The sequence below is a fragment of the Callorhinus ursinus genome, unplaced genomic scaffold (genome assembly GCF_003265705.2).
Source record: "Callorhinus ursinus isolate GAN/ISIS: 27379988/994484 unplaced genomic scaffold, GSC_fseal_2.0 scaffold4, whole genome shotgun sequence".
Lineage (NCBI taxonomy): Eukaryota > Metazoa > Chordata > Mammalia > Carnivora > Otariidae > Callorhinus > Callorhinus ursinus.
The window spans coordinates 80,397,757-80,419,775 of record NW_027397066.1 but is presented as its reverse complement, the minus strand read 5'-3'; the positions used below and the strand labels follow the sequence as shown (position 1 = coordinate 80,419,775).

General features: G+C 34.3%; 1 protein-coding gene across 4 annotated transcripts in view; it reads left to right on the top strand.

Annotated features, from left to right (window-relative positions):
• The window catches only part of STPG2 (sperm tail PG-rich repeat containing 2), a 530,653-nt gene that overhangs the window by 18,470 nt on the left and 490,164 nt on the right, over window positions 1-22,019 (top strand). For all 4 annotated transcript variants that reach the window (XM_073891996.1, XM_073891998.1, XM_073891995.1 and 1 more), the window contains exons 4-7: window positions 828-986; window positions 4,114-4,281; window positions 15,678-15,790; window positions 21,743-21,854. In XM_073891996.1, coding sequence (XP_073748097.1) covers window positions 828-986; window positions 4,114-4,281; window positions 15,678-15,790; window positions 21,743-21,854 — 552 coding nt within the window. The remainder of the gene's footprint in view (window positions 1-827; window positions 987-4,113; window positions 4,282-15,677; window positions 15,791-21,742; window positions 21,855-22,019) is intronic.

The following is a 22,019-nucleotide window of genomic DNA, read 5'->3' as shown; positions in this document are numbered from 1 at the left end:
CCTCCCCCTGCTCCTTTTCTCTCTCTCTCTCTCAAATAAAAAAAAAATGTTAAAAAAAACTTATCTGATCTATCAAATGCCAACCATTATTACTATGAATCATCTTTGAAATGATTACACTATGACTTAATTGAAACTAATAAGATGGAATTTTATCTGAATTCACTGGCTATTACCCTGTTGATAATTTTCTGATTCCAGAGAATACAGATATGTGGCATGGAGAGCTATGGGAGATTCCTCCCTGTTCCTTCTCTGCATTAAACAATGTTTAAAATTAATCTGAGCATAAAACCAAGCTGTTAAAAAAGTGAAGAAAAAACCAACCAACCAAATAAAAACCCATGCTGTTGCCAGTAAGCCTACATAAGCATCCCTGGAAATGGCCAAAAAATAGTTCATGAGAATAATTAATCCTAAGCAAGCTTGGAAGGTTTTCTTTTTCCTTGCAGTGTGAGTACCAATATTTCTAGCTCATTTCAGAGGTACATATTCTCTTGAGGCCTGTTAGTGTATACTCTTTATTCTTGCTCTACAACTGGGGATTCCATTATTTTGATTCCTGTTTTAAAACTGAGTTTTGCATTCTCTTAGAGTGTTCTAAGTACAGTAAGTTTTAGTCTGAGTTCAGAGTTAAAACTGTTGACTATAGTTGTCGTCCTCTCTTATTATCCCTTTATTAGAATGATGTCTTCAGTCAAGAGCCTTAACTTTCTCAGGTTGGGTTTTAAAACTGTTTGTTTATGTTAATATATAATACTTACCAAATATGTATTAATTATAAAGTGCTTCTTTTAATTATTTCATATTTTTTCTCTCCAATTTAGTACAATATAAAAGGAGGTCATAGTCTACAAAACCGGGAGAAGCGTTTTAAGAAGTTTGTTTCAGATAGTCCAGGACCAGCAAGCTATGATCAGTTTTTTCCTGGAACATTAGGTATCATGAACAGAAAAGCACTACAGGTTAAAGAGCATCTTCAATCAGTACGTTGGTATTTTAATTATGCTTCTGACATTTCTTTTAGTTAAAATAGAAAAGGTTTAATGTTTTATGTGGTAAGTACATTAAAAAAACTTTACTATAAAAATTAGGTGTATTAGTATCAATATTGTAGTTTATAATTAAATGAATATTTGATGCGTATGAACTAGTTTTTTGTTGTATTAACAACTGACTTCACTTTTGCTTTTTATAAATCTGTAATCACTTCCAATTTCTATGGTGAACAGAAAGGAAAGGCGATTTTAAAAAACCACCTGAGTGGGCTACCTATATGTAGAGAGAAAACTCTGATAAGTACTGTTAATAATACAGTGAAATTTAAAACATGATTACTGAAATAAAAATTTTAAAATTTAGATGAGAGAAAGATATATAGATTGCTACTAATGCAAGATGAAATATGATAGGTGCTAAAGGAATAACGATGTAATTAAATGCCATAGGAACTTTTAAATTAAATTAAATTATTTTTAGAGAAAGCGGGGGTGGAGGACAAGGGAGAGGGAGAATCTCAAGCAGGCTCCATGCCCAGCACAGAGCCTGAGGCAGGGCTCCATCCCATGACCCCAAGATCATGACCTGAACCGAAATTAAGAGTTGGATGCTGAACCAACTGAGCCACCCAAGTGCCCCAATGCCATAGGAATTTAAAGGAAGACTACTGTATCATGGCAAAGTATACTTTGTAGAGGATTTATAGAGGAGGTTGGCCTTGAAGAATAGGGTTGGAATATGCATTCCAGGCATGGAGATCTACATGAGTGAAGATAGAGAAGTAGGGTCCATGGAAGACAATGAGAAGATTATATTGACCCCAGTAAAAAATTTGTATAGGAGACTAGCAGATGACATGTTTGGAAATGTACATTTGTGTTATATAATGAATGATTTTTATACCAAGGGCCTAGCCCTTTGAAATAAATAATCTAGAAGATTTTGGTCACAGTTTATTTAGAGTGGTTCTCTTTTCTTTTTCCATAACTCCTTCACATAGCTCATATTAATTACATTTTAATCAGCTTTGTTTAGGGGACATATTTTAGAGCTAAGTACTCAGTTGAATAATGTCAGTACAATGACAATGAAATTAAGGTTTATAAGCGTATTTAAATATCAGCTATTTTGTGCGTGGGATAAATAAATCTTCATTTATTTATGCAAGGATTTATCAGACATTTTTTAGAAGGAAACACCTGTTTTATTAGACATTAATCTTTTGCATTTTCTTAATGACACTGTGTGATATTTTCTTCTGAAAAGTAGTAAGTTATTGTTTTTTTTAAGACCTGTGAATGTTTTTTAAGGGACACATTAGGAATTTCTTCCTCCCCTTCCTCCCCTTCTTCCCTTCTCCCCTCCCCTCATCCTCCCCTCATCCATCCTTCCTTCCTTCCTTCCTTCCTTCCTGCCTTCCTTCCTTCCTTCCTTCCTTCCTTCCAGTTATAAAGTAAGTCATGGAGAGGAAAAGTACAGCATAGGGAATATAGTCAGTTAACATTCTATAACTTTGTATGGTGACAGATGGTAACTGCGCTTGTTGTGGTGAGCATCGTGTAATGTATGGAATTGTCCATTTACTATGTCGTGCATTTGAAACTAATATCAGACTTTTTCAGAGACACTTTATACTAGACATAATTCTAGGCACTGACAATACATAGAAGATAAATCACTGCTTCCCAGGATCTATAATTTTAATAGGGAAATCATGTAATTCAGTACAAAATAGATGCAATGCTATTTTAATAAACATATATCATAATAAAATGTCTACTAGTAGCCCAAAGTAGAGAGTTTTTGGAGGGAATAGTGATATCACAATCAAACTGGATCTTAAAGAAGGATTCACTAAGTAGTTAAAAAGAATGGGAAAAAACACTCCAGGCAGAGAAAACCATGTGAATAAAGACATTGAGGTATTTAATGGCACTGTATGTTTGGGGAAGAACAGAGTTCTTTAGAATATTTGGAGGATAGGATCTAAGGGACGGTAGTAGGAATAGAGGGTGGAGAAGGAGGTAGGGACATATTTTGGAAAGTCTTGACATCATACAAATAATTTTTGAAAGTAGTGGGAGAAGCTATTCAATACTTCTTGTTTTAATTTGGTTATCAGTATAATAAGTATCACTGAAACTACTTAATAGTGGTCTCTAATGATAAAGTAAAATTCTGCCAGTGATAGTATGTTTATAACATAATTGTCTATTGGGCATGTGTGCACTAAACTATAACATTTATTAATTTATTCAGAAACAACAGAGGATCAATATATTCTTAAGTAATTTTCCAGATAACTAAATCATTTAAATGCCAGTATTTCATTTGCTAAATTTTGTGCTAGTATTTCTACTATATGTTACTTCTTGTTTTTATTTAAATTATAAAATATTTTATGCTAAAGGAAATTTTGAAAAAATGACAACTGCCCTAAAACTTCTGACTATAACTTGGATAATTCTGTTAATTTTTGCATAGCTTTTAAAAGTTCATTATTAAATCGTATATATATCACTATATATACTTATATATAATTTCACATATCTTATAGTCATAAATTCTATTTTATATTTCCATTTAGTATTATGTCATAGACATTTTTCTTGCTATCTAGTCAGCAATATTAGGATATTTATGTAGGGCACCAGTAATACGGAGATAAATCAGGAGCTGATTTAGCTGAAGGAATGAAGCCAGCAAATGTTACAGAAAAGTATAAAGTTCATTTTTGCCTGGGAAATATTATGATAGTATAGCACAAGTAACCACTTTGAACTGGTGATTGATGATGTGACTATAGGAGTGAATGCCTGCTTTTAGCACTGGTAATACTTATTTACTAAGCAAAATAAATAACTGAGCCAAGTGAGAGAGACTCTTTTCCTCTTAAGGTGGTTTTAATAGTAATACTGTATGTTATCTTAATTTATATGATTAGGTGAGACTTGAATTTACTGCTTTAAATTACTTTTGTAGAATAAACATTTTTGGTTTATATTATGAAAGTCATTAAGTCAATATTTATAATTGCCTTTTAGTAAATTTTAATATTTGTTCTTTATTCCTTTTCTTGTCTCCAAGTAAATGATATAAAATATTTTCTTATAGAAAATTTCAAGGGCACCACCTACAGTTTACAGAAGTGTTGATGTTCCTTCAATTCCTTCTTGTGGATGGTCATATGGTTATGATATTAATGAGGATGGCAGAATTATAAAACATTCTCCACCTGCTAGTGACAGTACACTAGGTCCAGCATACTATAAACCTCAATTTGTAAGTATATTATATTTTCTGTTGACAATTGGAAAATTGTTTATGATTATGGGTGTTTTAATTAATGTAATACCGACTGCAATGATAAATAGACCCCCAAATCTCAGTGGCTTAATACAACAGAAGTTCTTTTTTTCCTCATTCATATGGGTATTCCTTGTTGATAAGAGACTTTCTTCTGTGTAGAGATCCAGGGACACAGGCGTAGTCCATTCATGTTACTATCATCATTGAAGACCTTTAGTTCATCTGTATCCATGTGGCAAAGGGGAAAGAGGATGGAGGACTGCTAGTGGGAGGATTTTGTGGCCAAGTCTGGGTGTTAATACTTAATCACATAGACACATGTAAGGGCCGAGGAGGCTGGGAAATATAGTCTAACTACATCTAGGATGAAGAGGAAAAAGGTTTCACTTACTAGAAGTCTCTGCTATGATGTATAATCCTATGCAATACATAGATATTCTTTCCCTGAATTTGGAAGGGAAAAGAACATTTTTTAATAAAGGAATTTGAATCTGATAATGTAAGCATTATTTATTTCACAAATGTTTATTAAAAAAGATAAGGAACTTCTCTCTAGTTAAAATATCAAACATATTAGAGCAGATCCATCTCATGCAGCTTTTTGGGTTCAAACCTGGCCAAACTGAGCCAAAATTTCATCCAGCCAATTGAAATATATGAATTATCCATGAATATGGATGATTGGTCTGGTTTTACTTAATTACAAGACTGAAGTACATAGTGCTTTGAACTTATATTTTTATACTTTTATGAGATCTGGAAGAAGTAATCCCCATGAGGAAAATGACCAGAGTTAAGCATAGACTTAAGGATAGGCTGTAAGATAAACCTTGGGCAGAGAATAGGTATTCTCAGATTTGGCTTGACCTTCACTCTTAGTACCCTATAAATTTTTGTTTGTACATGTCTCCATCTTTGGGCTTAGGCCCAAATATCTTTAGAAACCATTTGGTTTGTGGCTATACTAGGGCATTTTGAGGTCTTAGATCCTTTGAATTGTTAAAAGCTTTAAAAAATATATACTGTAATTTATATAATTCTACATAGAATAGTACAAGCATAATAACAGATACCCATGAATGTAAACTGGTGCAGCCACTGTGGGGGCGCCTGGGTGGCTCAGTCAGTTAGGCATTTGCCTTTGGCTCAGGTTATGATCCCAGGGTCCTGGGATCAAGCCCCACATTGGACTCCCTGATCAGTGGGGAGTCTGCTTCTCCCTCTGCCTGTCCCCAGGCTTGTGCTCTCTCTCTCTCTTGCTCGCTTGCTCACTATCTCTCTCTCTCTCAAATAAATAAATAAAATATAAACAACAACACAACAAAAAACTGGTACAGCCACTGTGGAATATGGAGTATGGAGGTTCCCCATAAAGTTAAAAATAGAACCACCCTGTGATCCAGTAATTGCAGTACTGGGTATTTGCCCAAAAGTTACAAAACACTAATTCAAAGGAATACATGTACCCTTATGTTTATATAGCAGCATTATTTACAGTAGCCAAATTATGGAAGCAGCCCAAGTGTCCTTTGATAGATGAATGGATAAAGAAGATGTGATATATATATGCACATATATATGCATATATAAATATGCAATACAATATTACTCAGCTATAAAAAAGAATGAAATCTTGCCATTTATAACCATATGGATGGATCTAGAGAGTATAATGCTAAGCAAAATAAGTCAGAGAAAGACAAATACCATATGATTTCACTCATATGTGGAATTTAAGAAACAAAAAATGAGCAAAGGAAAAAAATAAGAAAAAGAAAGATAAACCAAGAAACAGACTCTTAACTATAGAGAACAAACTGGTGGTTACCAGAGAGGAGGTCAATGGGGGGATGGATGAAATAGGCAATGGAAATTAAGGAGCGAACTTGTCATGATGAGCACTGGGTGATGTGTGGAATTGTTGAATCACTGTATTGTACACCTGAAACTCTTAACACTGTATGTTATCTATACTGGAGTTAAAATTAAAAAAACAAACAAACAGATGTCCATGGACCTACCATCACATATAACACAGTAAAAATTTGTCACACTTGAATTTGCTGTGTTTTAAAATACATTATTAAAATTGTTACCTTACCAAGTTTCCCTCCTTCTGTTCTTTTCCCTTTGCCAAAGTAAACACTAAATCTTTATTACATACATGAATAACAATATATATTGTGGTATGATTTTAAAAATTTTAAGTAAATGGTATCATCTGGTGTGTAGGTTGCTTGCTATTTCATGTAATGTTATATTTTCTAGATTTAACCATATAGTTATATTAGATCTAATTCATTCATTGTTCCTGGTTAGTACTTTTCTTTTTTGAAATAATTTTAAATTTTGAAATAATTTCAGACTGGTAGAAAAGTTACAAGAATAATACAAAGACTTCCCATATAACTCAGTCAGAATCTGCAGTTAGCATTTTATCACATTTACTTTACCATTTTTTCTTCCTATGTATTTTTATATTATTATTTTTATTAAGGAATTCAAGAGCATATTTCAGACATGATGACCCTTTACCCTAAATACTTAAATATAAATTTCCTGGAGAATGACACATTCTCTTCTACCATAATGCAATTATCAAAATCAGGAAATTTTCACTGACATAATACTAATATCTAATCCACAGATATTTAAAAAATGCTAATGATCTCAATGATATCTTTAAAAAAATTTGTTCTGGAGTGAATCTGGTATTACATTTTACAATTACTTGTCATGTCCCTTCAGATTCCTTTAATTTGGGGCACCTGGGTGGCTCAGTCAGTTAAGTGTCTGCCTTTGGCTCAGGTCATGATCCCAGGGTCCTGGAATCGAGCCCCACAATGGGCTCCCTGCTCAGGGGGGAGCCTGCTTCTCCCTCTGCCAATCCCCCTGCTTGTGCTCACTCTCTCTCTCTCTCTCTCTGTGTCAAATAAATAAAATCTTAAAAAAAAAAAGATTCCCTTAATTTGGAACGGTTCTTTAGTCTTTCTTTTTCTTTTGTAACCTTGACTTTTTGAAGAGTATAGCCTAGTTACTTTGTAGAGTATTTCTTAATTTTGGGTTTGTGTATATTTTATCATGATTAGAGTAAGTTTATATTTTTTGGCAGGAATACTCCAGAAATGATATATCCTTCTCAGTGCATCACATAAAGAGGCATAGGATATCTGCTTATCTCATGATTGGTGATATTAACTTGAGGTGGTGTCTTCCAGTTTTATCTACTGTAAAATTACTGTTTTAAAAAAATTATAAATATTTTGTGGGAGTTACTTTAAGAATAAGTAGATATCTTTTTCTTCATCAAACTTACTAGTTTAATATCCTTTCATGATGCCTGATTAAATTTTACTGTGATGTTTATCAAGTGGTGGTTTTATGACTCCATCTTTCCTTTAACATTTTGTTGGCACTTTAAAGAAGAGCTTTCCTTATCTTTCTTTCCCATTTATATCAGCATGGATTCATGAATTCCTCTTTTACTCAAAAAGTTATCATTTATTACTCATTATGTATTCTGAAGTTTAAATTACCTCAGATTTGATCCTTGGGAGTCCTTTTAAGCTGTGTCTAGTGTCTTTTTGACATGTCCTCATCATTCTTTGAGCATTTCTTTACCTTCTGGCACAGTAAGATGTTCCAGGTTCACCAAATTTTTTCCCCCTGCCCCAGCCTTGGAAGCAGACATTTCTTTAAGGAGCCCTACTTCCATTTAGTGGAGAATGGTATTTCAAAACAAGATCAGTATACTACGTACGTGCATTGCTACTGGGGTGTCATTATTTCAGGCTATCAATGGACAGAATTAGAAATCCATACTTATTTCTTATCTATCTGTCCATTAAAAACTTTGAGTTTATGCTGATACCTGATTTTGATAATTATGTTGTGGTTATAAAAGAGAATATCTTGTTCTTAAGAAATTCCAATCCAGTACCACAGGTTTGTTCTAGTCTTTCCTTTTCCATGAGAAACTTGTTATTCCATTATTCTCAATATATTTACTTAACTTGCTTAGTCTTGTAAAACATGGAAAGGAATTTCATTGCTAATCCAGCCCTAGAAAAACCAGACTTGACAAAGTACAAAGCTCTTTCCTATAGGTGGTCTTGAGGTTCTACACTGGAAGTGTAGGCTAAGGTAGACTTACAAACTGCCTACTTGAACATTGAAGGTGTGCCCTAACACATGCACAGAGCACCTCTGCAAAGGTTGGAGACTTCTTAGTTCAAGGCATTTAAGGAAATGCCTTGTCCAACGTTTGTACAACCATTACCTGACCACTTAGCAAACCAGGCTATGACTTCAGTAGACACATATGACAAAGAATACAGAATCTAGAGAGAGTCCAGGAAAATCACTAACAAAACAAGCACCAACAAACTCTTAGGTGGTGGAGGGAGATTCTGATTTTCAGATTTGCCCCATTATATTATCTGAAATGTGTAATTTTCAACAAAAAAATTACGAGAAATGTAAAGAACAAAAAATGTGGCCCATATGTAGGAAAAGCAACCAATAGAAACTGTTCTTGAAGAAGCCAGTATGTAGACAAAGTTGTTAAATCAGCTATTTTAAATATATTCAAAGAAGTAAAGGAAGCTATGTCTAAAGAACTAAAGAAAAATATAAGAACAGTGTCTCACCAAATAGAATGTATCAATAAAAAAGTTAGAAATTATAGAAAGAAATCAAATAGAAATTCTGGAATTGAAAAGTACAATTACGGTCTTGAAAATTTACTAGAGGGATTCAGTAATGGATTTGAACTGGCAGAAGAAAGAATAAGGAAATTTGACAAATCAATTGATACTGTATAGTCTGACAAAAGAAAAAAGAATGAAGAAAAATAAACATAGCTTCAGAGACTTGTGGAACACCATCAAGCATACCAACATATGCATAATGGAAGTCCCAGGAGAGAAGAAAAAGGGTCAGAGAGAATGTCTGAAGAAATAATGGCTAAAACACCCCATATTTGTTGAAAAACATTGATCTATGCATACAAGGAGCTCAATGAATTCCAAGCAGGATAAATGTAAAGGGATGCATACCTAGATATGTTACAGTCAAACTGTTGAAAGCCAAAGACAAAGAGAGGTGTTAAAAGAGCAGGAGAAGTGACAAGGAATTCCACAATAAGATTAACAGTTGACTTACCAGAAACCATGGAGGCCAGAAGGCAATGGAATGATATTTTCAAAGTGCTGGAAAATAAAAAAAAAAAAAAAAAAACTGCCAATCAAGAATTCTGTTCTTTGAAAATGAAGGTGAAATTAAGACATTCCCAAGTAAACGGAAACTGATAGAATTTATCTCTAGTACTTCCTCTAAAAGAAATACTAGAGGCAGTCCTTCAGGCTGAAATGAAAGCTCATTAGATAGTAACTCAAATCTATACAAAGAATTAAAGAACAATGATAATGGCAAATACATAAGCCAGTATTATTTTATTTTTAGCTTGTAACTCCTCTTTTTGATTTCTATTGATTGTGGAACACAATAGAGATGATACATTTTATGTTCAAGTACAGTTGTTTTCATTATGTTCATTTAGCCAACATATAGTACATCATAAGTTTTTGTTGTAGTGTTCAATAATTCATTAGTTGCGTATAACACCCAGTGCTCATCTCAACATGTGCCCTCCTTAATACCCATCACCCGGTCACCCTATCCCTCCGCCCCCCTCTCTTCTGTAACCCTCAGTTTGTTTCCCGGAGTCCAGGGTCTCTCATGATTTGGATTGTTTTATGCTATAAAACTTAAGAAAAACCAGGTTATCTCTGGAAATATGGAGAGAAAGGACATTGTAAGTTATAGATGTGTCCCCTATTCTCAGAGAATTCCCATTTCTTCTGACTATGGGGTCTTTTGTCCCATGACTATTTTGCCCTCTCTTTCTATGCCATACCTGGTTTTCAGGCCTTGACTATCCCATTATCCTGTTAATAATCTCAAAATAATTAGTCGTCGTCAATAGACAGTGTCCATATCTTAGATATTTGAGGAAGATGCTTAGAAGAACAGTAGAGATAAATTATATAAAAAAATTGCAGTGAAATTAATGGAAGTCCTATGGTCTAGTATCAGTATATTCTGTTGAAGGTAAAGAAGAGTTAGGAGATGTAGTTGAATGGAGTATACCACCTGGTTTTGTTTCTTGGCTTCACCACTTAATAGTTATTTGTCCTTGGCCAGGTTACTTAAGCTCTTTTTCACAATAGTCCTAGATTTTTGGTCTTAGCTTAAACAATTCTCTGATTACTCTTACCTTAAATTTCAAAATGGTTATTCTTTTCTTTAAAATTATATTTTTCATATATACTGTTTCTTTGTTTTGGAATATTCTATCTATTCAAGGGCTAGAACCATGACTCCAAGCTTACCTAGATGTACAAAACCTTTTTCACATATGAATAAACATTACTTTGACATATAAAATTTATTTTTCCTTCAGAAAAAATACAGATTCCTATAGACTACTTGTGAAATTGATACTGTAGTAATGTTTATTTAGATCTTACCCAATTTCTGATAATTCAGTGATCTCTTTAGTTGCTTTTTGAGGTAATCTTATATGTGGGCTTAGTTTCTAGATGTGAATATTAATAGAAGATTAAGAAAATAATACAAGAGACGTGTAATAGTTGTGCTTTTTCCCTGAACTGGTGAATAACATATGCTGGAGATATTTTAAATAGTTTGAAATAGAAAAGAAACTCTGAAATTAAGAGTTGTGTAAGACTCTAGCCAACAAATGATAAGTTTTAGCTGTACTTAATCTGTAAGGAAAAATTCTCTATATAAGTTACTTTATGTAACATTTGAATTATAAAATTTAGCATCTCTCTCTCTCTCTTTTTTTCTTAAGAAGAGCCCAGGTAACCATTAGAAACCTACTTTTCAGAGGTGGATTTCACAAGCAGAGTTTGTGGTGGAATTATGACACTGACATTTGCTAATGATAACATGCTGGGAACTACCCATGTGCTGCCACACTGGAGAACAGTCCATTAGTGTTTGAATTGATATACTTTGGGACATGAATTCTTCACAAATTCTATTTCCATACTTAATTATGGAAAAGACATGGTGGAAAAGTTGCATAGCCCCTTCTTCATACATTTTATTGTCAATGGGAGTGACAGTTAGTAATTCTTTTTCAAGTTGTATTACAACATTCACTTAAAATAATGCAGCTCCATGCTGAGTTTGCTTCAGTTAAGTCATATTTTATTTGCTAATGATTTTCCAAGTTGACAATGACCTTGAAGTTGATATTGTCAACACTTCTTGACATAAAAAGAATATGATTTAGAGTTAAGAGTGCATCAATTTATTTTTCATTTTCTGTCTTGCATTTTTAAGAGGCTTTTAAATTAAATTTCAGATTGAACATTTACCTGAGTAACCTCTGCAATCAGAGGTTAGTGAAGTAAGTAGTTGTCAATTCATATGGTTTAGGTGAAATTAATTTTGCTGTATATATAGGAAAACGATTTTGCTAATGTCTTGAATGGTGTGTATGTATATTTATGCATGATCTTTCCTTCTACTGGATTACCTTAAGAATTGTTAAACAGTTGAACCACAAAATCACAACAGTGTAAATTAACCTGAAGAAAGTTTCCTAGACCTAAGTCTGCTCAAGGTCTTAAAATGCTGTGTTAAAAGAATTAATATAGAACTTTAACATGTATGTTTTAGGCTATAAAAATGTGATGTAAGAGATGATTTATCAAAATGCTGTCTTAAAATACTGCTTTTTAAAAAAAATCTATAGGCTATAGTAAATAAACATAGTAGATATGCTCTTGCCTGAAACATATAAAATATCTAACATATCTAACATGGTTATATTGTATTAAAACAGAGTTCTACATTGTGCTTCACTTCTTATTATGCCAAAAATCTGCACAATTATGAAATTTCACTTAATTTCTAAGTAAAAGTAAAGTATAACACAAATTAGGAAATTTTGCTCTTTCTGTCCACACAACTATATATGTACTTTGGAATTTATGGCTATATTAGGTAATTCCATTTGAAAGATGATCTAGAACACTTACTTTAGCAAAAGGAAGTGTTGTGTGGCTTGGCGTTCTTTCTTTTCCTAAAGCTCTGTAGGGTGCAGCAATCTTTGGAGTTGCCACTGACCCAAAGGAACAGGCTGCTTTTCACCTACTCTAGTGGATGCCACGGTTTCTTCCAGTATTCATCTACTACCATCTGTAGCTCTGTTGGACATGTCAGGCTGTCCCATTTTTCTATACTGTTCTGCTAGGTGTTACATTTGTTTCTGTACCCCAGATTCAAAGCCTTTGGGTGATCTGACTGCCTTATTTCCTTTTGTGTTATACTCTGGAGTGCCAAAGCAGTGTATACTCTATGTGCTATAGAGATTGGTGAGACAGCTCTTTCAATTTTTATTCATAGCTCTGTTCCTTCTAATACTGACAAAGATCTGGGCTTGAGAATCATGTATCAACTAGACAACCTATTTATGATAATAATAGTAATAATATCATCTTTGATACAGTGATTTATAGTGTTATAGCTTCATAGTGTGTTAAAGCTGAACGTCTACAGTGAAGATAGGAAAATACCTCTCCACTCTTTGCGTTATAATTCATTAGAAGGGATCTACATATTAATAATCTAAGTACATTGAGACCACTTACAGTGCTGGAAATATTCCTAGTGGAAATAAGGATTAATCCTTTTTATTTATATAACAAGTTTTCCCAGGTTTCATTGAATTATGGGTATTAAAGAGAGTCACAATTTTGTTAATAACTCAAATGTAAGTTGTCTCCTCCTATTGATGTAAAGGTCTTCTAGCCTTCTGCAAACTTCTTCCCAGGTGTTTCTGGAAGTCCTCAGGGGTTGTCTTGACCATGCTCCTGAACAAGTCTATTTCCACTGAGATAGCTGCTGTTCTACCAGGCACTTCAGGCTCTTACCAGATGGTGCTCTTTGCTGGGCATTTCTGCCAATGTACTTGATCACAGCTAAAGCTGCATAATGAACTGGGGTGAAGTTGGGGGAATAATGTCTTTCTCTTTTTGTGTTATGTTGTATTATAGGGGTCTAGAAGTAGCACTGAGTTTTACTAGTGTTTAATGAAAGAGGTCTTTTAGATTTTTATCATAGCCTCTTTGTACCCTGTAGGTCACAGGCATAAATCCAGTGGGGAATGTTAGGGGGTGAATTCAGTCCACAGAAAATATTCAATATTTAGCATTGCTAAATGCTTTTTGGACAGTAGGATTTTCTTTCTTACTGGATAAGTGTCATTATGATTAGCTGCTTTCCATAGGATTAGTTTTCACATTCACCTTCTGGTTGATTTGCCCTATTAGTTCACTAGACATTTCAAAACATGTCTGAATCTTACTTAGACATAATTAATAACTCCCTGTTTCTCTACCCTCAGCTCCAACATCCTCTACCACCCCAAACAAGGAGTAAATAAGGGAAATCAAACCAGGGGAAGCCTGTAGAGAAACTGCAGTTCAATTTCTCTGTGAGATTGCATCTATAAAAAGAATCAACAAAGGTCCTATTTCACTTCATGGAAACATCAAAGTTCTGTCAGAGATTTTGTTGGCCCCTATTTAATTCTTTAAGATTAGGTGGGTGTAGAAGGGAAAGTTTAGTTTTACTGTGTTGTATTCTATAACATTTGAGAGCTAGTTAATAGTAAGTTCTGGGAAATAAAAGGCATTTTCACATAGTAGGGAATTTTAGTGCTGTACCAGATTCTTTTTGAATTTTGTTGTGGCATCCCAAAGCTTTCTGGAGTGGTACCTCTCTAAATAGAGTTTGTCCTCATTAGGGGCCAATGGCAGAGCTTCCAGTTTATTTCCAACTGTGCATGCCAAGAATAGAGTGGGTGTAACATTGCTTTTCATCAATTCATGTAATGGTTCTGGCACAAATCTCCAAGGGTATTAGTAGTTTTGAGAATTGCTCCCTACTTACCACCCAAGAGTCCATCCTTATCTTTAGTTTCTGTCTCATTGGGGTGATCAATAAGCTTCAGAGGAGGTTCTTTTCACATGCAGTGAGTTCTCTTTCTTGTTGTAGACTCTGCTGTGCTATATTTTCCAGAAATTCTTTGAAGTTTTGGAACATGAATGATACCTTCTCTTAGTTTCTAGTATTGATAATTTGTGTCCATTTTATAGAATTTTTTTGAAATTTTGGTAGGAGTCAGGCAGATATGGGTTTGATCCACCATTTTGAATTGGAATTATACTTTATATTACTAATATTGCTATTTATTTCATTAATAATATAATGATAATTGAGAGAGGTTGGTTCCACTGTTCTAGAAGAGTAATACTCACCTGGGACAAGTGACTCTTTTTTATGCAGTTAAGCTACAAGTTTGTTATGGGGATTTTATTTTTTATATGTATATAAATTGGATTATTAATCCAAGCTTATTTTAAAACCATATTTTTATAAATGTGAATTAAAAAATAAGGTAAGTAGACCAGAGTTTACCTTTTACCATCAGTTAAAAAATGATTTTTAAAGAAATTTTTAAATGATTGCTCAATTTAGAATCTATGAGGTCTACGAAAGAGAATTTCTGTAAGAGAAGTTACTGTTCTTATGTTACATTGTATTATTTTATTAATTTCTGATGAAACCACGTCCTTTAACTTTCCTAAAGTGAACTTTTCAGGGTCATGCTTAAATTTTGACATTTATTATGGTGGATGCAAAGGAACATGCGTTGATTTCTCATGTCACAGATAATTTCTTTGGCATTAAAGGACGAATCTGGACCTCAAACATTAATAGAATGAACTGGGGGGTAGTGTTTAATTTGTTTGTCATAAATTTGTTGCTATTTGAAAACTTTACATGAATTTGTTAGAGTTTTAAATACTAGGTAATTAGAAATTATCTAATATCTGTTGGTGATATTTGAATTTGAATTTGATTTCTGGAAATCAATTTAATTTCTATTTAATTAAGATCATTTTTAACAGACTTTCTGTTCCCTAAATCATACAGTTCTGCCCTATCCTCCCTTGTTTAAATGATGAGGAGCTCATCTTTATTGTACTTAAGGTTTTAGGTTGCTGAGTGTCCTGCCAAGGGAAGAGCTGTTCATATTGGTTGAGGATATGCTAAAAGTAGAGATACTTCTCTGAGAATCCTGGCTGACTCAGAAGTAGGATGGGGCATAGCAGTGTTAACTTAGATTGAGAGAAGACTTGAGCAGTTGTTGCGGGAACCCCCTTGACTAAGGCTGTCCTTATTTTAGGTTTAGACTTAAATGAAGTTAAACATTGTTTCATGATTTATTTAAACTATGTCTAATCTTCACTTTTTTTTTTTTAAAGGGTTTTTCCAATGCAACTTTGAAATACAAGGGGATACATTTTGGCAACTCTTTAGGAAGACTTGAGTTACCTATAAAGTCAGGGCCTGGTCCTGGACAATATGATATAGTCCAGTAAGTAAACAATTAAATGAATAAATAAATAAAGTATAGTATACCTTTAATGTAGTTCTTTACTAGAAAGTATTCTAATATATTCATTTGTGTCTGGCTCTGGTGTCCATTCTTCCGACTAAATGATAGATTTAGAAGCCATTCTCAGTGTGGGATCAGAGCCATAGCGTCACTTTGGAGGTTATATTTATGAAGTTTAACTAGGAAATATATTTCTGGTAGAATAACTTGTTCTGTCTTTATTTTCTCCTACTCCTACAGTAAGGCCTTAGACATGGGTCCATGGAAAACAAAATTGCATAACAAATACCATGTTGTTCTCAGAATCTATCACCTGTTTTCCTCATTAAAATTTTTAAACAAGAGCCACCTTATCTGCCTGATTCTTCTTCTCTCATAAATGAGTTTTCTTATAAGTCCCATGGTGATTACCTATCTAATTAGTTTCCTAGACAGATTCAAACACATCTATATACCAGTGGTGGCTGTAGCTGAGACTCTTTCTTAGACTCCCTTGCTAATATTCATTTACTGAACAAACATTGTTTGAATTCTTTCTCTGTGCTAGTACTACACATAGTAACTAGGAATAAAAAGAATAAAACATGATTCTTATTTTGGGGAATTTATACCCTATTCTCTTTTCTTTTTCATTTTTTTAACTCTCCTAACATGCGAGGTATACCTTGTATTTTTATTCTTTTAGCAGAACACTAGAACTTTAATATGTATATTTAGCTTAATGGTGTCTAACTTAATATCTTTGTCATTCTTCCAAACAAAACAAAGTCTATGAAATATTCTAATTAACTCTGTTCATCCCCTTGACATATGTTTTTGTTTTTCAGTATTCTAATTTTATCATTTTTTCTTTCAGTTTGGCTGGTTTGCTCATCTGTCTGTCTTTCTGTCTGCCTGCTTGCCTGCCTACCTGCTCATCAGTTTTACTGAGGTTTAATTATAATAAGGCAAAAGTAAACTTTTTAAAAAATTTTTTAAAAAATTTTATTATGTTAATCACCATACATTACATCATTAGTTTTTGATGTAGTGTTCCATGATTCATTGTTTGCATATAACACCCAGTGCTCCATTCAATACGTGCCCTCTTTAATACCCATCACCAGGCTAACCCATCCCCCCCTCCCCTCTAGAACCCTCAGTTTGTTTCTCAGAGTCCATAGTCTCTCATGGTTCATCTCCCGATCCCATTTCCCCCTCTTCATTTTTCCCTTCCGACTATCTTTTTTTTTTTTTAAACATAATGTATTATTTGTTTCAGAGGTACAGGTCTTTGATTCATCAGTCTTACACAATTCACAGCACTCACCATAGCACATACCCTCCCCAGTGTCCATCACCCAGCTACCCCATCCCTCCCCTCCACCACTCGAGCAAACCTCAGTTTGTTTCCTGAGATTAAGAATTCCTCATATCAATGAGATCATATGATACATGTCTTTCTCTGACTGACTTATTTCGCTCAGCATAATACCCTCTATTTCCATCCATGTTGTTGCAAATGGCAAGATTTCGTTTCTTTTTTGATGGCTGCATAATATTCCATTGTGTTTATATACCACAGCTTCTTTGTCCATTCATCTGTCGATGGACGTCTTGGCTCTTTCCATAGTTTGGCTATTGTGGACATTGCTGCTATAAACATTGGGGTGTACGTACCCCTTCGGATCCCTACATTTGTATCTTTGTGGTAAATACCCAGTAGTGTAATTGCTGGATCGTATGGTAGCTCTATTTTCAACTGTTTGAGGAACCTCCATACTGTTTTCCAGAGTGGCTGCACCAGCTTGCATTCCCACCAACAGTGTAGGAGGGTTCCCCTTTCTCCGCATCCCCGCCAACATCTGTCATTTCCTGACTTGTTAATTTTAGCCATTCTGACTGGTGTGAGGTGGTATCTCATTGAGGTTTTGATTTGGATTTCCCTGATGCTGAGTGATGTTGAGCACTTTTTCATCTGTCTGTTGGCCATTTGGATGTCTTCTTTGAAAAAGTGTCTGTTCATGTCTTCTGTGCATTTCTTGATTGGATTCTTCATTCTTTGGGTGTTGAGTTTGATGTTCTTTATAGCTTTTGGATACTAGCCCTTTATGTGATATGTCATTTGCAAATATTTTCTCCCATTCTGTCGGTTGTCTTTTGGTTTTGTGGACTGTTTCCTTTGCTGTGCAAAAGCTTTTAATCTTGATGAAGTCCCAATAGTTCATTTTTGTCCTTGCTTCCCTTGCCTTTGGCGATGTTTCTAGGAGGAAGTTGCTGCGGCTGAGGTTGAAGTGGTAGCTGCCTGTGTTCTCCTCTAGGATTTTGATGGACTCCTCTCTCACGTTTAGGTCTTTCATCCATTTTGAGTCTATTTTTGTGTGTGGTGTAAGGAAATGGTCCAGTTTCATTCTTCTGCATGTGGCTGTCCAATTTTCCCAACACCGTTTGTTGAAGAGACTGTCTTTTTTCTAATGGATATTCTTTCCTGCTTTGTGGAAGATTAATTGACCATAGAGTTGAGGGTCCATTTCTGGGCTCTCTATTTAGTTCCATTGATCTACACTTGATCTTAGCCAAAAGGCTGAGAAGCGATCTGTTCCATTGATCTATGTGTTTGTTTTTGTGCCAGTACCATACTATCTTGATGATTACAGCTTTGTAATAGAGCTTGAAGTCTGGAATTGTGATGCCACCAGCTTTGCTTTTCTTTTTCAGCATTCCTCTGGCTATTCGGGGTCTCTTCTGGTTCCATACAAATTTTAGGATTATTTGTTCCATTTCTTTGAAAAAAGTGGATGGTATTTTGATGGGGATTGCACTGAATGTGTAGATTGCTCTAGGTAGCATTGACATCTTCACAATGTTTGTTCTTCCAATCCATGAGCATGGAACGTTTTTCCATTTCTTTGTGTCTTCCTCAATTTCTTTCGTGAGTATTTTATAGTTTTCTGAGTACAGATCCTTTGCCTCTTTGCTTAAATTTATTCCTAGGTATCTTATGGTTTTGGGTGCAATTGTAAATGGGATCGACTCCTTAATTTCTCTTTCTTCTGTCTTGTTGTTGGTGTATATAAATGCAACTGATTTCTGTGCATTGATTTTATATCCTGCCACTTTACTGAATTCCTGTTTGAGTTCTAGCAGTTTTGGGTTGGAGTCTTTTGGGTTTTCCACATACAGTATCGTATCATCTGCAAAGAGTGAGAGTTTGACTTCTTCTTTGCCAATTTGGATGCCTTTGATTTCTTTTTGTTGTCTGATTGCTGTGGCTAGGACTTCTAGTACTATGTTGAATAGCAGTAGTGATAGTGGACATCCCTGCTGTGTTCCTGACCTTACGGGGAAAGCTCTCAGTTTTTCCCCATTGAGAATGATATTAGCTGTGGGTTTTTCATAGATGGCTTTTATGATATTGAGGTATGTACCCTCTATGCCTACACTCTGAAGAGTTTTAATCAGGAAAGGATGCTGTACTTTGTCAAATGCTTTTTTTGCATCTATTGAGAGGATCATATGGTTCTTGTTCTTTCTTCTATTAATGTACTATATCACAATGATTGATTTGCAAATGTTGAACCAGCCTTGCAGCCCAGGAATAAATCCCACTTGGTTGTGGTGAATAATCCTTTTAAAGTACTGTTGGATCCAATTGGCTAGTATTTTGGTGAGAATTTTTGCATCCATGTTCATCAGGGATATTGGTCTGTGATTGTCCTTATTGATGGGGTCTGTGTCTGATTTTGGGATCAAGGTAATGGTGGCCTCATAAAATGAGTTTGGAAGTTTTCCTTCCATTTCTATTTTTTGGAACAGTTTCAGAAGAATAAGTCTTAATTCTTCTTTAAATGTTTGGTAGAATTTCCCTAGGAAGCCCTTTGGCCCTGGGCTCTTGTTTGTTGGGAGATTTTTGATTACTGCTTCAACATTTTTTTAAGGTATGTAGTTCCTGATGATTGCTTTCCTTCCATTCCATTACACTTCTGACTACATACTGCAGGTGTAACCGCAACTCTATCTAACCTTGTTGCTCTGATTTTGCTTGGCAGTTTTTTGCTAACAGTCTCTTTTGTTTCTCCATCCCTATCCCACTCCCATTCTAATTCCTGGTTTTTTAATGTTACTTTTTCTTTGAGCTTTTTATTTCCTATGCTGCTTCTATTTGCATTTTCACTTTTGCTTAGGAATGTATCCATATAGATTGCATTCCAGACTGCTTCATATATGTCACCATTTCCATAATTTGTCTGCTTTTTGATTTTGCTGCCTTCACCATATCTTTTATTTGCAGTTGTCTTGGTTCCATCTGGTACTTGACATTTTGTACCTTTTTATTTATTTATTTATTTATTTATTTATTTACCTTTTGCTTTACTGATCGAGTCAGAATTATTCTGGGATATTTGATATAGTATAAAAGTGGAGATACTTGGTCATTGTAAATGGAAAGATAAACTTCTAGGTCTCTTTTTGCGAAAGACATAGACCTAAATGATATGTGACCCTTCTGATCTCTGAAATATAAATTTCTTATCCACCAAATTCTCTGAACTTTTGAACACAACTTCATTTGTTGAATTTTGTGTGAAAAAAATCAGCAAAGTCAGCATTCACCAGTGAACTGTTAAATGGGTATTTAAATCATAGCAATATCAAAGAAAATATTTGCAGTTATATAACTTAAGCATTTGTTTTTATGTTTTTCTATTACCTGTTTTTAAAAATGTTTTTGTTCAGTATAGTTCCTTGGAAATGTTTAATATGAGGTTTTTTTTTTTAAATTCTGTTTAAGAAATGGAAAAAATAGTATAGTCATATAGCCTATTTAAAAATAATTCTTGTAGGGGCACTTGGGTGGCACAGTTGGTTAAATGCCCAACTCTTGATTTTGGAGCAGGTCGTGATCTCAGGGTCATGAGACTGAGCCCCATATCAGGCTCTGTGCTCTGTGTAGAATTTGCTTGAGAGTCTCTCTCCCTCTCCCTCTGCCCCCCTGCTCATGCTCTTTCTTTAAAATAAATTAATAAATCTTAAGAAAAAATTCTTGTAATGATAGCTCAGTTATTGTGTTCTTATGGGCAATCTATGGCATTAAATGCTTCACCTATATTATCTACTGTAATCTTTACAATCTTAAGAATTGGTTGTTACTATTTACAGTCAGGTGAAGAATCTACTCTGAAGTTTAGAGAAGTAAGGTGATTTGTGTAAGGTCACACAGCTAGTAGGTAACAGTGCTAGGATTCATATCAGGCTGTCTGACTCTAAATCTTGGGCTGTTAATCACTTTTAGTTTCTTATTCTTTCTTAAGGCTGTGTAAATTTCAGTGAAAATAAGCTTCTCTTTTATTTTTAAAGAACTTTCTGCCCCCTCTTTTGTTTTGTGATATAAATAGTTGAAATATCAAGGGATTTGAAATTTTAAAGATGTTTTATGTTAAATAGAATACACAGGAAACTTTTTTGGGTGGCTATTTATTTATTTTAAAGATTTTATTTATTTATTTGACAGAGAGAGACACAGCGAGAGAGGGAACCCAAGCAGGGGGAGTGGAAGAGGGAGAAGCAGGCTTCCCATGGAGCAGGGAGCCTGATGTGGGGCTCGATCTCAGGACCCTGGGATCAGGACCCAAGTTGAAGGCCGACACTTAATGACTGAGCCACCCAGGCACCCTGGTGGCTTTTTATTTAAACTAATATAAATCCCACATCCTATTTTTTTTGGAGTCATTATTAGTATAGGTTTATTATAATGCTCTGAATTGGAAAATGCACAACTAACATAGATGAATACATTTTACAAAATTTAGAATATATTGGCTTAACATATCCAGATGGTCTTATTATATACTTTTTAAGCAGACAGTGTTGGTGTAAAATATTCTCTTTGCTTATATAAACAATTATATATTTGAAACTGAGAGCTCCTCAATTTTTCTGACTTTTCTAAAGGAAAAAGACACCTCATTATGAAAATATTAACATCAAGAAAGATAAACAACAAAATTATTGCTTAAATCTCCCGCGATTTTATGAAGTAATAATATTGCAGGAGGAAAAAAAGGTAAGTTGAAATGTAGCTATTTTATCTACTTTCTATATTTTAAGATCATTGACTCTTATAATTACAAGGTTAGAGTACTCTTAGATCTACTCTGCCTGGTAGCTAGTTGTTATTCAGTGAATGTTGTTGAAGGAACTATACTTAAAATCTCTATCAAGTGATCAC